The sequence below is a fragment of the Panicum hallii genome, chromosome 9 (genome assembly GCF_002211085.1).
Source record: "Panicum hallii strain FIL2 chromosome 9, PHallii_v3.1, whole genome shotgun sequence".
Classification (NCBI taxonomy): Eukaryota; Viridiplantae; Streptophyta; class Magnoliopsida; order Poales; family Poaceae; genus Panicum; species Panicum hallii.
Window position 1 is genome coordinate 63,638,033 of NC_038050.1, and position 16,270 is coordinate 63,654,302.

The following is a 16,270-nucleotide window of genomic DNA, read 5'->3' on the forward strand; positions in this document are numbered from 1 at the left end:
TCTTCATTACATCCGCAATTACGCATTAGCATTCAGAATATGTGACGCCCGTAGAGAGAGAAAGGAATCACAATATCACATGTTCTTACAAAAACGAGAAGCTCACACGAATAGCTGCCAGTGACAGAGTACCATACATACAAGTGCAGTGCAGCCCTTATCTTAAAAAAACAAAGTGCAGTGCAGCCAAGCACTTTTTGCTCGGCAATTCCAACGCGAATTCCCTTCTCCTCCCCAAACAGGCAAAACATCTCTCGTGGAACCACGAATCACCCGCCAACCGCCACATCTCCCCCCTGGGCCCACCTATCCGAAGCTCGTGTTAATTTACCGCCACGAACGTGGCGCGTTCTGCGCCGTACGATGCTACAGAAGCCTATATTTTGCACTTTCCCAAACCAAAAGCTACCCAGTCTGTCGTTAACGAGTTTAATCCCCTTCCAACTGCGGCTAATTACCGCGGCGCGCCTCTGATCGAATCGAGCGGAACCTCAATTTCCTTCCCGTCCCAAAATTCTCCGATCCCGAACCCAATCGCAGCGGAAACCTTCCTTCCCCGCAATCCACACCGGACGGGCGCCGACGCCGGCTCCAATGGCGGCCGCCGCCATCTCCCACCTCCGCCGCGGCGCGCAGCGCCACGCGCTGCAGTGCCTCTCGCTCTCGCGCCGCCGCTTCTCCTCCTCCGCGGCGTCCCCGCTCGCCGCTGCCGCGCGCCGCCTCCTCTCCACGACGGTGGACGCCGGCACGTCCTCGTCGGGGGAGCACTACAAGCCGCCGCCCTTCGACCCCTTCCGCGCCGCCACCCTGTCGCCATCGGCGCCGCCGCTGGAGTCGCCCCCGATTGAGGATGAGCCGCCCAGCAGCCCGCCGCCGCCTCCTGATGAGGCGGTCGCGTCCGAGGCGGCGCACGAGCAGGCGACGCTGGCGTGCCAGGAGGTGGAGCTCGAGGGACTCAAGGCGGGGGTGGAGGCGATGAAGAGCAGGGAGGAGTCGCCGGAGGAGAAGGAGGCGTGGTGGCTGCTCGGCCGCGCGGTCGTCAACTACTGCGGCAGCGCTTTGGGGACGCTGGCCGCGAACGACCCGTCCACCAGCCAGATGCTCAATTACGACCAGGTGTTCATCAGGGACTTCGTACCGTCGGCAATCGCCTTCCTCCTCAAGGGGGAGAGCGAAATTGTGAAGAACTTCCTGCTCCACACCTTGCAGCTCCAGGTGAGTCGTGCGAAACCCCGGAATGATTTGCTGGAGACCTGGAGTAATGCGTGGTACTTCATTCCTGGTGTAGTGGTCTGCTGTGCATGTTCGATCGAAATGTAGTTTTTGGTGTCCAATGTCCAGTATTATTTGTTGAAATAACCAAATTAATCTGAAACTTTCAGTCTCTAGAGAAGAACAATGATTCATTATAGTCGTACAGTCTCTTGGATTTGGACCCTCTACGTTCAAATTGAGCAGTTGAATACACTGGAGTATATTGGCTTTGTATGGTTGCTGGTTAGATAGGTGAGAAGTTTTCTGTGCTGTAATTCCCACCTATATCTAGTCCTACAATATTGCAGAACGCTGAAATACTGTTTCAGTTGAAAGGGGGCATGAATCCTCATGTTGGCCTTTCCAGCGGCTGCCAAGAGGTTTCAAATGTTCGAATCTAGATTACAGAAAATACAGCATGCCTGCACTTTGGTTATATTGTGTTTGCTAAGACCTTAGAACTCTGTTGCTAGGATTGTTGCACACAATTGTTCACTTTAGATCCTTACAGTTACGAGGGATTTAAATGTCCTATACTTTTGGCATTTGTTACTAATGTATGTGTAATAAACGTGTTTTTACCAAGCTGAAGTAGGGCTCTTGCTATGGCAATCCTCTCCATTTATAATATATGCCTCCATTATATGATCTTATTGTTACAGTTGCTTTAATATCATTTTTTTCCTGTGAACTTAGTTCAACAGTTGTCCATGATTCTTTTGGACTAAGTTAATTTCAGCTAACTATTTTGGTTTTCTATATCACTATTCTTCCCGTCGTGCTCAGGTGTAGTGTGAATAGTTGAACTAATTTATATGGCACATGTTTAGTGATATCTCCATATATTAGACCCCCTTAGGTCCTTTGGCATTAGTTATGAACTTCAATTTTGTTTCCATATGTAATGCATAGGAAACATTACAGTGCTAACTGAAAAAAATAAGAAGTTTTCAAAGTAGTCCACATACTATCATCTAGAGAAGCATTATTTAGTTGGCATGATGGACCTACCGTAAGTGGTAGTGCACATGAAGATTATATTATCAGTTTAGCGTTCAGTCTTGTCATCTTTGAGGTTTCTGTTTCATTCAATTAGCTAAGTTATTTCCTCCATGTCTGTTCATAAGAATATCACATTGCAAAACCAACATGATAATATGTCACCATTTTAGCTTATGAATATTGATGCCTGTTGATTATTTAGAATTATGCATGGATTCCAGGAAGAATAGTTAAAGTGATCAAGGAAATATATTAGAGAAAGAAGGGAATCTCGCCGATATAGTTGGTTTTTACTAATATTATTGATGGTAGAGAGATGTGACAACTGATATGTTCCAATGAGACATATACGATGTTTTCTCATCAAATGAAGTCTTTCATTATTTTGGTCCCTCATCCTCCCAAGAAGTGTGCATGGGATTGAAAACCCTGTAAAGTACTACAATATATAAGCAATACAGAGATATATGCACTCCTTTGCTTGACCGACTCAGCAGTCTGATAACTCATCACCCCAATTCTGATCCCTTTTAGATTGAGCAGCACCCAAGCCACCAATAGAGCAATATGTCCAGCCTCGTGATACCATGTACCCATCAACTTGTTGAGCACTTAGTCTTTGCATTAGCTGCATCTCGCCTCACTTCTCTACAGGGTGAAATGGTGTCAGGGTTTGTGTTTGTGGCCGGCCTCGGGGGGCGGGGGGGGGGGGGGGGATGTTGTAGGTCATCAAATTGTTGAGTATTATCTTGTCATGTCTACACTCGTAAATTGTCTTATTGTGTACTAGATGACTGGTCTGACTGGGTGCCTTTGTTTTAGTTCATGATGCTCTTGTTGTACAATATGTAATTTGCCCCCATTTAATTTGTACATCCTCTGTTTCAAAATAATTATTGCTTTTGAAATTTCATTTCACAAAAATACTTGGTACTTTATGATTCCCAATGCATACCTGCTGACTGGGCCATCTAGATAACTTTTACCTTTTTATGTGTGCTTCAGATATTATTGAGTGGTAGTTTGGTCAAATTTTATCCAAAATCTGTATTCTTTGTCATGCACGTTTTGTCAGAACTGTATTTTGAAAACAGAGGGAGCAATTTGAATTTTTCTGCTGGAATGTTTAACTTAACCCACACCAAAATCCTATCTTCACTGATCCTCCAGCGTTGCGGTGCTTTTCTGGTTGGATTATTTGGGTAGCTTGAGACGCTGCATTTAACATGTTTCTTGACTTCTTCACATCATACTACTAGCTCTTGGATGTTTTAACTCACTCTGAAGTCTGAATATCTAGTTAGTGTTTGGAATGAAATGTAATGGTTTGCTTTTCTTTTATTGACCAGAGTTGGGAGAAGACCGTGGATTGCTATAGCCCTGGTCAGGGGTTGATGCCTGCTAGTTTCAAAGTTAGATCTGTGCCTTTAGATGGAAATAGTGAAGCATTTGAGGAGGTTCTTGACCCTGATTTTGGAGAGTCAGCCATTGGACGTGTGGCGCCAGTTGACTCTGGTGAGTATTTCTATGGAGTCACATTATAATCCTGAAGATTAGTTTTTTTATTCACCTTTTTTAAAATATCAAGCTCTCTGTTTCTAAGGTCTTTGGTGGATAATCCTGTTGAGGGCATATGGCAAAATTACTGGAGACTATACTCTACAAGAAAGGGTTGATGTGCAAACAGGCATCAGACTAATACTGAATTTGTGCTTGTCTGATGGATTTGACATGTTTCCGACATTGCTAGTAACTGATGGATCATGTATGATTGATCGGCGGATGGGAATCCACGGGCATCCTCTTGAGATCCAGGCAAGCTGGTTAACCCTTGTTCTTAACATTATCAGATATATTAGGTAGCTTTTGTATAATGTTGTGGTCAGCCTCGGCTGTGAGGACAAATCCATGCTCTCTAGTCAGTTCATTATTCGTCAATTCATGTTTGAGCTACCATATGTTAAAGTAATTTTTGCATGATGATGTTGTTCAGACATAGATGTTTTTTTTTATCCAGTCCCTATTCAGTTTGACTTTGTTGATTGGTGTTTGAAATTTTAATAAGATACTCAATTTGAATATGTTGATTGGTGTTTGAATTACGTAATTTTAGGCAGTAAATTTGACTTTGTTGACTGTAATTTGCTATCTAGCCCCTATTCAGACAAGACCTTGAAATTTCTTTGAAGTTTGCATATATGGAGTTTCATTGTAAGATAAAATCAGTATATAAAAAAAGAACTGTCATCAGGCATCTTACGAGGACTACTTCACAGGCTCTGTTCTATTCTGCTTTGCGCTGTGCTCGAGAAATGATCGGTGTAAATGATGGATCAAAGAACTTGATCCGTGCTATTAACAATAGGCTCAGTGCTCTGTCATTTCACATCAGAGAGTATTATTGGGTTGATATGAAGAAGATAAACGAGATTTACCGCTACAAGACTGAGGAGTACTCCCATGATGCTATCAACAAGTTCAACATCTACCCAGAGCAGATTCCTTCTTGGCTTGCAGACTGGATTCCTGTGAAAGGTGGTTACCTTATAGGCAATCTGCAGCCAGCTCACATGGATTTTAGGTTTTTCTCTCTAGGGAATCTCTGGGCGATTGTCTCATCTCTTGCTACCCAAAGGCAAGCAGAGGGTATTCTGAACCTCATTGAAGCCAAATGGGATGACATAGTGGCCAATATGCCTCTCAAAATATGCTACCCTGCACTAGAGTACGAGGAATGGCGTATCATCACTGGCAGTGATCCCAAAAACACGTGAGCAACTGAAAGTTTTCCTGTCTTCCAGTTTTCTTCTGTATTTTCAGATGTTTCATGGGGATATAAAAAATTCAATACATAATAAATAATAATTTGGAAATTCAGCATATCGTGACATGTTTCTCGGGAGATCATAAAATGCAGTGAAGTAGTGCATCCTTTTTCTCTCTTAAGCCAGTAGCAAACTTCTACTTTTGGCCCTGTGATGTGAAGCCTTCACCAAAAGCATAGTCCTGAGGCATTAACCAAGTTGCATTGCATTGCCTTTATTTTCAGGCCCTGGTCATATCATAATGGTGGATCTTGGCCTACATTGTTATGGCAGGTACACTTAAGCTATGCCCCTCGTTTTGGAACTTATCATCCCTATCTTTGATGCTTCCTTAACTTTTGTTAGAGTGATGTTTACTAATTTCTCTTCGCTGTTCAGTTCACCCTAGCCTGTATCAAGATGGGTAGGCGTGACTTAGCACGGAGGGCAGTTGAAGTGGCAGAAAAGAGGCTCTCAGATGACAAGTGGCCGGAGTATTATGATACCAGGACAGGAAGATTTATTGGGAAACAATCACGGCTATATCAGACTTGGACCATTGCTGGTTATCTTAGCTCCAAAATGTTATTGGACTGTCCCGAGATGGCATCCATACTAATATGTGATGAAGACTTCGAGCTGCTGGAAGGGTGTGCTTGCAGTCTGAACAAGAGTGCTCGCACCAAATGCTCACGTCGTGCGGCAAAGTCGCAGGTCCTTGTGTAGTTCCATGCCTGGTCTTCACCCCGAGAACTGCACTGCTCCTTCAACTTTGTTGAATTGTTCGTCACAGAAGTTGGCACTAGTTAGTAGTTACTTCAGCAGGATGACCACAGACCACCTATGCCGGTTATTTTGGCGAGTTTGTGGTTGATCCATTCATACAAGAGCATAGATTGTTGTGTGTACATTTTACTTAATCGATCTTATGTATCTTGCCAGTCAACTCAAGTTGATTGGTTGTTGTTTTTGTAAGCAGACAGCATGTAAATATCACCAGCTGTGACAAATGTACCATGCGAAATACACAGAGATTTCTTAATAGTTCTTGGTCTTTCGCCGGACGTTGCTGGTCTTTCGTATTTCAGGTTCGGTTCAGAGGACTTAACCTGGGTACGTGACAGGGTGCAAGACATGCTCTGTAGACGACTGCATCGAGCAAGGTCTAGCAGCAAACAGTGATCATGACGGGTGAGCCAAACTGTCAATATCAGGTTTCTCTTCATGGTCAGCTCATGTGTGCTTCATGTGAGCAGTCAAGGTTTGAAATTGATTTTTGCACTGATGCACCACCCTCTTCAACACTGCCGATTGGTCCATGCATGCACCCTCTGGCACCTGTAAGAACAGGTGAAATTTCATCTCTGCAGTACTTGATTCTAATTTCTGCTGTGACTTTAGTCTGAACGTAATGGTTTGAATTTCTGCTCTGTTGCACATATATGGAGCATTTAACTTCTGCGAGAACTGACTTGACCATGGTGACTACTGAGTCTGCCTGGCCACTTTTTAATGCGCTTCAGTTGCACAGTTTTACTTATTGTGTAGGTGTTTTGTTACTGTTTGTTGATCAGAAGTTCAGAACACAATCATGTTCCTTTTGCCTACTAGTGATAGGGTTTTCACTGCCCCGTCTTTCAACATGCAGTGGGCGGCACAGATGCTGCCCTGCTTCTCTACCCTGCCGCTTTGCGTCTTGTAAACATCACTAGGATGCAGGCACAGACAGGCCGTCCCCTGGAACTGCGAGGTCTCCCACGCAGCACGAATGAGATCCAGGAGAGATCTTTAGCTTGACAAGTGGTTATTTTGATTGAATGACAACAGCTCTAGGAGCTGCAATTTTTATTGTGCAACTTTTATTATTAGAAGCTAGTACCCATTTATGATCATTTCATGATGTGTCACTGCCCTGTCCTGCAGAGTTGAGGTAAATACGGTGGTCCAGATCTGACGAGCTTTCAAGAAAATCTGATGGACATCATAGTTTTCCCTGAACAAAAACAATAGGCAGTTCAAATTCCTTAGGAAGCTGCACCTTGGGCTGGTAAAAAAGAATTTTTGCTGTCTGCAAGCTGCCATTGCTGTAGAAATGCCGATGCACACAAGGTTACTGAATGAGCTACAGACCAAAATGAAAACTCTAACAGGAACAACGAATTACAAGTAGCAACAGCTATTTTGTTCGTTCAGAGGCTGGCTTGTGCAAGCTAAATCCTTTTTCTTATCGAAAGAGAACTAGTAGATATTTTCTTCTAGTGTTATACTGAAGGAAAGAAACTTCTGGTCTCCAGGATGCATCAAAGTTGCCTGCTTGAAAATGACAGACTTATCAGTCGATCAGGTACATAATCAGTCTTGAATTGACATACACATTTCGAATTTCTTGGGATCCTTGTACTCCAGTCCAAGCAATTCATGCTGTGTACCTACCTTATTGATTTCTACTGACAGGAGAAAGGCTACCACTCCTACCCATCCTCTGGAATAACCGGTGTGGCAAGAAAAGTTTCTCTTTTCAAGGAAGATGCAAAGAGATATGGAGCCATTAACTCGAGCCGCTCGAATGCATGCATGCGCGCATTAGATTTCGACTAGTCGGGTTGCTGCAGCACAGTCTTGCATGCTTCATCAATGCCCTGTGCTGTTCTGAGCCGAGGCGCCCTGTTGGGCAAAGGTAATGCTATTTCTCTTTGCTTGTTGCTGCTTCTGTTCTCGCTACTGTTTCTGGGCATGGCATGGATTCCTTCCTGCCCATCTATTGTTTGTGCACAGGGGCCGTTTCGCTTCACTATTTGGAATTGAATCCATTCTGTCTGCTCACCACTAACTTCTGAGCTTCTTTTTTTTTAAAAAAAAAACTGGCCGAGTCTTTGCAAGCAAAGCATGCATGCCAGCCGTGAGACGGTGCTGAGGCACAAAAGCACAATGCAGTTGCTGCTGCATGTTAAAATTCTGCATCCTGTAGAGAGAGATAGAGAGGGGAGCATTGAAGGACAAAACTATACCCCCTGTGTGAACTGTTGAAGCAGTTGTCCAATTGTGGCATATAGGGGTATTTCTTTTCTTTTCTTTTCCTCTGGAGGGGACAGATGGAGGTGGTGGGCGCCTCATAAATGTCCATCTCAAAAGCATTGTGAATCTTGAAATTGTACAATGGGAAATACAAAAATTAGAGAGTTTCCTGGGTGTCACATCGGTTTCTCATTCAGATAACTGTTTCTCTTCCAATCCATCCTAGCAAGTAGCAATACAATTATCCTGGCATGATAGAGTCTAGCATGTTCTAAAACCGTTCCCATGCCCCTTAATTTTGTTCTCTCTTTTTTCGTTTATTTGAAATTATCTTCCAGAGGAAGTATAAGGACATTTGCATAGGCTGAATTCGTATTCGGGACTTAACAGTTCCTGAAGCGACCATTTATTGAAAGACTAGAGACTTGGATGTTGAAGATGAGGAACGTGGGGAGCATTCTATCCTAGTTTGTTCACATGGTGACTATGAAAAACCTCTTTTGTACCTCGACAATAGCATGTGTGTCCACACTCGATCTGGTGCGCCGCTAGTTATGCATCAATGGAGCCCCCGTGCCCCTTTTGTCTTGTCGCGTTTGTTGTGTGCACAAGAAACGCCTTTCCTTTGTTTTTTTTCCCCTCTCCATCCTTTTTACCAAATTGCTGCCTGAATTCTGGTCTGGACAGGGCTTGGTGGTTTTCACAAAGGAAAGCGAGGTCTAAGGCAATGATATTCCCGTATAGCTAGCCTTTGAGCTCCACTGTCCTTGGCTATCTCTTGCCGTGCAACGCGAGGCCGCTGCTCGCCCATGTGGAGAGCACCAACCAAACCAGCTAGTAGATCAGTCCATGCAGGCCATAAAGCCTGGTTAGTGTTAGGGCATTCTGCCGCCTCCTAAATCCTGCTCCTACCCGTTGATTCCTGCATGGATGCTTGCATTGTGCTGTGTAGTAGTGAAGGTAGGTTGCTCCATTTGATGCCTTTGAATGGCTCATTTACTGTACACAGAGGATTGTGTGTAAGTGCCTGCCAAATAGACGTACGTGCCTACATGGCCTGCCAACTATGATAGCAGGCTTGATTGGACCTGTACGGGTTGCTGTTACAAGTGAAAGACGGACGTATTTATGTAGGATTTACTTTGTTTGCTGATTACTTAGGCCCTATTTAGATGCACCTCAAATTCTAATTTTTTACACTCTCTCTCCATCACATCAATTTTGGGACACATGCATGGAGCAGTAAATGTATGTAAAAAAAATAACTAATTGCACAGTTTAATTGTACATCACGAGATGAATCTTTTGAGCCTAATTAGTCCATGATTAGATAAAATTTATCAAATACAAACGAAAGCGCTACAGTTCCACTGTTGCAAAAAATTTGCAATCTAAACAAGGCCTTATTATCACGAGTTCAAGAATGCATATGGATGTAAAAGAGAGATGCTTTTTGGCATTTTGCTCTCCTTTCCCATTTCCTATGCAGGTCAGTGCTGTCAATGATTTATGAATTGACTTTCTATGCCTTGTGGAGCAACCTAGTCACAACCTTTTGCGCCTTTTCCTAAAGATATGTCCAGCGAGTGTTGGTGTTTGTCCCCCCGTAGTTCGGTAGTTGCTGGCCTATAGTGCTCCCTATTCTTGCTTAAGCTACACATTTTTAAGTTACCTCCATTCTGTTAGTTTCAGAGCAAATGTTGCACCTACGCTCTTCATTTCTCTCCATACATTTCTAGGATAGTTTTCAGAGCTCCCAGCTAAGCTCGAACAAATAAACAGTAGAAGCTTTTTAGAGCATAAATTGATCAGCATATATACAAGGTGGCATTGATCAGACGATCAGTGTAAAGGGGTAAGGATGCTCCGGATATACATGATCATGCTTTAGTAAACATTTAATTTTATTTTAAGATGGACTGAGTGTGATATAGAGCATTCTATTTACTCACTCTGACAGCTCGACCGGGAGCTACGATTGACACTTGCAATGATTTCTATCCTTTATCTTTCAGACTTAACTGGAACTGTTCTGCTAGGTCAGGATTGTACTACCCTTGGAACTATCTGTTCAGTTCTTTCTTATCATGGATACATACACCTGTCACGAGCTCTAGCTATTCAGGTCTAAGCTGTCCCCACCAGGCCTAATTAAACAATTTACGGTGAACTTAATTAGCCTCACTAACTCGTACTTGTAGCCTTAATTTGAATTCCTTGCATCAAATACCACGATGAAATGCATGGGAGATCGAATCGAGAGTGGGGGGCGGCATAACAAAATGAAATGACAACATATTAGTCTCGCATTGCGTGCCGTACCAAAATGAGCAGTTCTCAATATAGTAAGAAATAAGCACATGGATCCAAAATGTTTCAAGCAGCACACAGCCTACTTATTCCACTGATGGGATACATACGAAGCTAGCTTACAAGTAGGAGCCTACTTCACATGCCTGAGCATCATGGCGCAACAGGAACATGCTTTTGTGTCTCATCTACTGCACTCTACAATCAAAACAAACAAAATATACAATGGAAGGGATGGTTTTACACGATGAGTTCACACTTCATAACAGTGCACACATGACTATATGAGAAGCACCACACCACATCAATATACTATATTACTATATAGCTACTGATACTGATATCTAAGCTACTACTAAACCTGGGAACACAGCTCAAGAGGGATAGACGGAGGAAGGGCTGAAGAATGAGGAGGAAGATGCGAGGTAGAGAAGATCGAGCTAAAGAAAAGAAGCATCGTAAAGTTGGGTCTTACAAGGTCAAGAAAAGGTCTTGCAAGGTCAAGAAGATCTAGTTTTGCAAGATTTCAAACATTACGATGGTGAGAATATGAAGAAAGATGAGGATGGTGGTTTGAATGAAAAGCTCAATCAGGATAACGCCGTGATAGAACTAGACATGAACCATTGCTCCCGGCAGCCAAGGTGCACGCGCTCTTGGGTCTTCATGCCATGTGAACATCTGAAGCTCACGGGGCTGCTTGGTTATCGCAGAGCTCCTCCTCTCCATCTGATGAAAGCAAGAGAACAGCAAGAGTATCACTGTAAGTGCAAGATCAGATCGACACGCAGAGAATAAGGCTGCGTAATATAAGGGAATCTCCTGAGTTCTTACCGCGAGCTCCATCATGCCTTCCGTTGGGCTAGCGAGCGAGAAACACTGCAGGAAAGTGGCATCCAAACATTAGCAGGGCACACACAAACCGCAAGAAAGTAGCCGGTGAAGCTTAGAACGAGGAAGAGAGATTGCAAGAGCTTGCTCACTCACCAATCGAGCCAGGTAGCCAGCGGCGCTAAGGAAGAAACGCCCAGCTTCCCCCAACTCGAGAGGTTGGTCACCTTTGTGAGGGGAGTGTGTGTGGTAGTGCACAGGTGCTGTGGTGAATAAAAAGGCCGAGGAGGGCAGGAGGCGGAGCAGCCTAGGAGAGAGAGGGAGGGAGAGAGAGAGAGAGAGCTGGTTCAGGGGCCAGACATGGAGACCTGGCAGTGTGTGTATGCAGAAGCTGCAGCAGATGGAGATTTGGGGTCAGGAAATCTTTTGGGGAGTTAAGGGGGATTTGATCTCTTCATCCTTTCCAAGAGATCGATGTGCTATAGCTGGCTGTGGTCTAGTGCTCTAGTGACTAGTAGTCTGTAGCGTGTGAGCATGCGCCAAGCAGTTGACAGAGAAAGAGGTGTGGAAGAGAAGCAATGCGGTTGTGTGTTTGTGTGCTCCAGCTGAGAAGGGTTGGAGCCTTGGAGGAGGATTTATTGCTCATGGTTGGGGTCATACATGTATGGATTTCAATGTTTCCACTTCGAGCGGTCAAAGACATGTTTGAATCTATTATGAATAACAGTTAGCTGTTAAAAATAACAGAATAAAATTGCGAAATGCCAGATCAAGGCGCAATTGCTAACCAGGAATTCAGGAAACAGGGAAACATAGAATATCGGTCCTATATATTCAAAAGAAAATGGTGCTCACATTAAACTGAAGTTGTGTGGACAAGGTGCTCACATTACAGAAAATATCTCAACTTTCCTGTTCTTTTTGAAAGACATAATTTTCCTGTTCGTGGCTTCGTGCTCACCACCACCGTTTTTTTCCCTGTTCGTAGCAGAATCCTACACCATCAGGCTAACCTCCCGTTTGTGCAGTAGACTACTTACATGGTGGGGTCACTTCTCTCACCAGCCACCACTATGCCTGATCACCGGTTCCGTTGCACCATTTCCTTCTCGTTGTACTGCCGCCGCCGCCGCCGCCGCCTCCCGTCCTCCGCCGCTACGGCGGCGTGCAATCGCGTCGCGTCCACTCAACTCACATCCAAATCTAGCGCCGCCGGTCACATCCACGTCCAAAACTAATTAACAACAACAGCTAATAAGAACTCGCGGTGTCACGTCCGCTCATGCGCTTCACGCGAAAATATTCTCTCGGGGTCGATCGATTTGATGGGGAACGGGGAAGTCAAGCTGTTCTTTTTTTACCGCCGTAAAAACGCAACCCGACCTGCCCGTTCCACGACGGAGACGAAAGAGGGCCTCTCCGGCTCTCCCTCGCGCGCAGGCCAGGCCGTTAATGAGCGGATCCGAGCGCCGTTCCCGCGAAATATTTTGCCGGAATCCCCAGGCGCGGGCGCATGGAACTTCACGTGCGCTGCCTGCCGCTTGCTCGGCCCGCCCGCCCGCCCGCACCACTCGCGGAGTGCGCGAGCACGGGCGCGTGAACTGTGGGGAGTGGCGGAGGCCACAGTCCACCGCCTCGGCGCCGCCTCGTCTCGGCCTCCGAGGACCGGGCGGGCGAGCGTCGGTCGGTCGTCAGAACTCGGAGCAGGCTGGGGCCTGGTTGACCTGAGCTGAGCGGCGGCCGAAGCCCAACGCCGGCGAGTTGCCGTTTATTATTTATCCGGCCGATCGGAGCACGAGGATTTACACGGCGTTCGATCAGTTTGCCGCTCGTGTTTCATTCCACCGTCGACGGACTGGATTAAGAAATGGCGGGGGAGGGGGACACGTGTCGATGCGGTGGGATGATGCTTGCTTGCTTGGCTTGGTGATCTAAGCGGTAGATAGGACCTGGTGGTTAGGAAGGATGGGAGCGTACTACTGCTACAGCGCCATGACTATTCCGTAGGAGTATCATGGTGCACGGCTGCACGGCCTGCGAAAACCCTAGCGTGTCAGGCGCCAGGGCGTCACACGGCTGTTGTACGAACTGGTGGTCCACCACCTACACCTTGGTGGGTACAGAACTGGTGAACGAGCTCACTATTGGGCCTTTGAAGTGGGTCGGGGGGCTCGGGGCGCATTGCGTCGATCAGATGCGGCCCAAATAATTAGTTGGGTTTTCTGAGACCAGATGCATGGCGAATGGATTGAATTACTCCAGGAACGGCCCATCCACGAAAATGCGTGCCATGTGCCGGGCCTGGCCTGTTTGCGTTTGGTGCTAGGAAAAATATAGTTCAACTTCAGACAAAAGCTGTACAAATTGCAGAGTAGAGTTGCAAGAAAGGTAAAATTGCAGTTGGAACTGTACCTCCGGCTCTTCATGGGGCTCATAATAAAAAATAGAAAATACGCTTGGATTGAAAGTCAGTACACAGTACATTCCAGTGGACATATATGTTCAGAATCTTCAGATCGTATGGAATTCTGAATCATCTGAGTTCAGGTGATGAAAAATGCAGGGACGAGGCACAAAACCGTGTCCATTGACAATGCTGCTGCATTTCAAAATTTCAATACAAGCACAGCAGAATTTTGCAAGTTACACGCATGACGATCCGATGTATGTATATGATAATTTCATCATCTTATTTGCCGTCGACTGAGTGATGCATATCTACTTATCTAGAGAGTCTTCTAATGGGTGAATACCACGTTGGTGATGTCCGGGAATTTCTCTTTGATGGCAGCCTTGATGCCGCTGCCGATGGACTCCGGCCCGTCGTACTTCACCAGGCAGTCCTCGCCGTCGACGGCCAGCACATCCACGGTCCCGCCGTAGTTCGCGATCGCCGGCCGCAGTATGTCCAGGTGTTGGTTCACCGCCTGCAGCACCAAAGAATCGATTGCCAATGAGTGCTCATAGTACCAGTACTAGAACGGTGCCGTGTCCATGGTGGAGGAGTTCGTTCAACAACCTCGGGCGTCGTCTCCGCCGGTGGTTGATCCCCGTCGAACACCTGACGGATTTCCTTGAAAGCGTCGCCGAACTTCTCCTTGAGCACGCGCTCGATGCCCATATTCATCGTCGTCGTCGAGCTGGGGCAGCTGCCGCATGCTCCTACACGTCGCAACCAAGGAAAATCACTACAGCTACAAGATTTTGAACCCACCAATTGAATTACCAACAGATTTACTTTTACCTTCGAGCTTGAGGGAGATGACGCCGTCCTCGACGGACACGACGGTGACGTTGCCGCCGTCAGCGATGAGGTACGGGCGGACGTCGTCCAGGACGCGGTCGACGTTTTCCGCCGTCAGCTCGTAGGTCGCCGCCGAGTACAGGCCGCCTCCCGGCGCCGGCGGCGTGGATGCGGAGGCCGCGGCCAGGCATGGCCGCGTGCCGGAGGTCCGGATCTTGGAGGTTCCAAATTGGAGCCGCCGAGGGGGTGGAAGTGGACTCGGTTTGGCGATTCGGAGGCGGATTCGCGGCGGAGGCAACGAGGCGGCGGCGGTGGTCAGCGACGCCTCCATGGATTTGTGTGGGGGTGGGCGCTGTGGGCGTTTGCTCTTTGCTGCCGTCAAGAGGTTGGGGACTTTGGGCCAAGAACTTTTCGTTGGAAAATGAAGCGAAAAGAATCTGTGTGTAACCCGGATTCAAGATTTTTCATACGAATTACTCTGTTATATGAAGCAAATTTACTAGTAAAAGTCTACTATAGGCTAGAGATTAATCGATCAAATTGGTTCAATGAGCTTTTAATTTGACAAAAATAAGTTTAAAATGCATGCAGAAATCTTAACTTAACCCAACAACTTTCATCCGGTTCGACACTAGAATTTCCACTTTCGCTTAAAATACAATTAAAATATACTAAATGTTTCTTCTAGCCTCTACTTCTAATTTTCGAGTTGACCATTAAGATACTTACATCCCCTTTAGCAGCGTTGTAGGAGCTAGCCCGAGGCGCAGGTCCAAGGCGGAGGAGGCAACCTACTACGGCCAGTGGACGTAGAGGGGCGGGGAGGATGTGAACCAGGGGAGAAGGGAAGAAGAGATAAGGTGGAGGGAGAAGGGAAGAAAGAAAAATAAATGAGAAAATTAAAAAATAAAAAAGAAGGGTATTATGGTCATTTTATACTTTCTTTGTATTTTAAGAGCTAGATAAAACTATTTTGCCAAACTTTTTTCCAAAATGGCTTCAGCTCCACCAGAGAAGCCGTTCCACCAGAGAAACTGGAGCCCTACCAAACATGCCTTACTGCCCGAGGGTGAGGCCACCGGACCACCTATGTTGTGGGAGGAACAAAGAAGATATGTATTCCCGGTAAGCATAGCAATGAAAGTAGTTTTTTTTCTGGTTTTGTTATGTACAACAAACTCAAACGTTTTTTTTTGCTTGGATCTACATGGGACTTCTACTAGCACCTTGAAGATTGTTCAAAAAATATATTCTCATAAGGTTAATTTTGAAATCTTGCCAAAGACTATTGGAAGAAAATACCCTCTCAACCAATATTTACCTAAAAATTGGTTCCCACAAAGATTTAATTGCTACCACATGATTCATTTGTGGGTCCAATGCTTGTTTCTCTTGTGTGAACAGTGAAACTCCTAATTTTTCCCTCTCTCTGCCATCTCCTCCACGGGATTGGGAGCGTGGAGAAAAGGTGGAGGTCTAGTTTAGACCCCGTTTGGATCCTGAAGCTAATTTTTTATCCTCAAATTTGGATGTCAATCAGGAGGGCTAACTACGGGCTAATTTGCACATATAATAGCTAATTGATGGTTAGAAGCCATTAGTCTACAATTAGTTTATATTTAGTCCATTATCACATCTAGGACTAATTTTAGTCCATCCAAACAGAACCTTAGTATGGAGCCGATTTTGAGCACACAGAAAAGTTGATAATAGAATTAGGCATCTGCTGGAGCAGCTTTTTTTCTCACCTTCGTTCTCAAAAATGCTTATTATGAGTATTTATTGGACACTCTTGGAGATGCTCTTATGG

The 16,270-nt window shown here is 45.6% G+C and overlaps 2 protein-coding genes and 1 long non-coding RNA gene across 4 annotated transcripts; 1 reads left to right on the forward strand and 2 right to left on the reverse strand.

The window, feature by feature from the left end:
* The first annotated feature begins 388 nt into the window (after positions 1 to 388).
* Positions 389 to 6,122, forward strand: LOC112875472 (neutral/alkaline invertase 1, mitochondrial). The gene is made up of 6 exons (XM_025939337.1): positions 389 to 1,215; positions 3,606 to 3,771; positions 3,860 to 4,071; positions 4,533 to 5,026; positions 5,306 to 5,354; positions 5,460 to 6,122. The coding sequence occupies exons 1-6, from the start codon at positions 595 to 597 to the stop codon at positions 5,784 to 5,786; spliced, it is 1,869 nt and encodes a 622-aa protein (XP_025795122.1). The 5' UTR covers positions 389 to 594; the 3' UTR covers positions 5,787 to 6,122.
* A 4,306-nt stretch (positions 6,123 to 10,428) lies between these two features.
* Positions 10,429 to 11,877, reverse strand: LOC112876631. Its single transcript, XR_003225346.1, has 3 exons — positions 11,373 to 11,877; positions 11,220 to 11,264; positions 10,429 to 11,114 (listed from the first exon to the last, which is right to left on the reverse strand). It is a non-coding gene; the product is annotated as an uncharacterized LOC112876631 (long non-coding RNA).
* A 1,800-nt stretch (positions 11,878 to 13,677) lies between these two features.
* LOC112875478 (nifU-like protein 1, chloroplastic) lies at positions 13,678 to 15,320 on the reverse strand. Of its 2 annotated transcripts, none has more exons than XM_025939343.1 (4): positions 15,190 to 15,320; positions 14,461 to 14,897; positions 14,236 to 14,378; positions 13,678 to 14,143 (listed from the first exon to the last, which is right to left on the reverse strand). In XM_025939343.1, the coding sequence occupies exons 2-4, from the start codon at positions 14,789 to 14,791 to the stop codon at positions 13,955 to 13,957; spliced, it is 663 nt and encodes a 220-aa protein (XP_025795128.1). In that variant the 5' UTR covers positions 14,792 to 14,897; positions 15,190 to 15,320; the 3' UTR covers positions 13,678 to 13,954. The 2 variants fall into 2 exon arrangements, with proteins under 2 accessions (XP_025795128.1, XP_025795129.1); XM_025939344.1 differs by having other exon boundaries at positions 14,461 to 14,832; positions 15,190 to 15,298.
* Between the last annotated feature and the right edge of the window lie 950 nt (positions 15,321 to 16,270).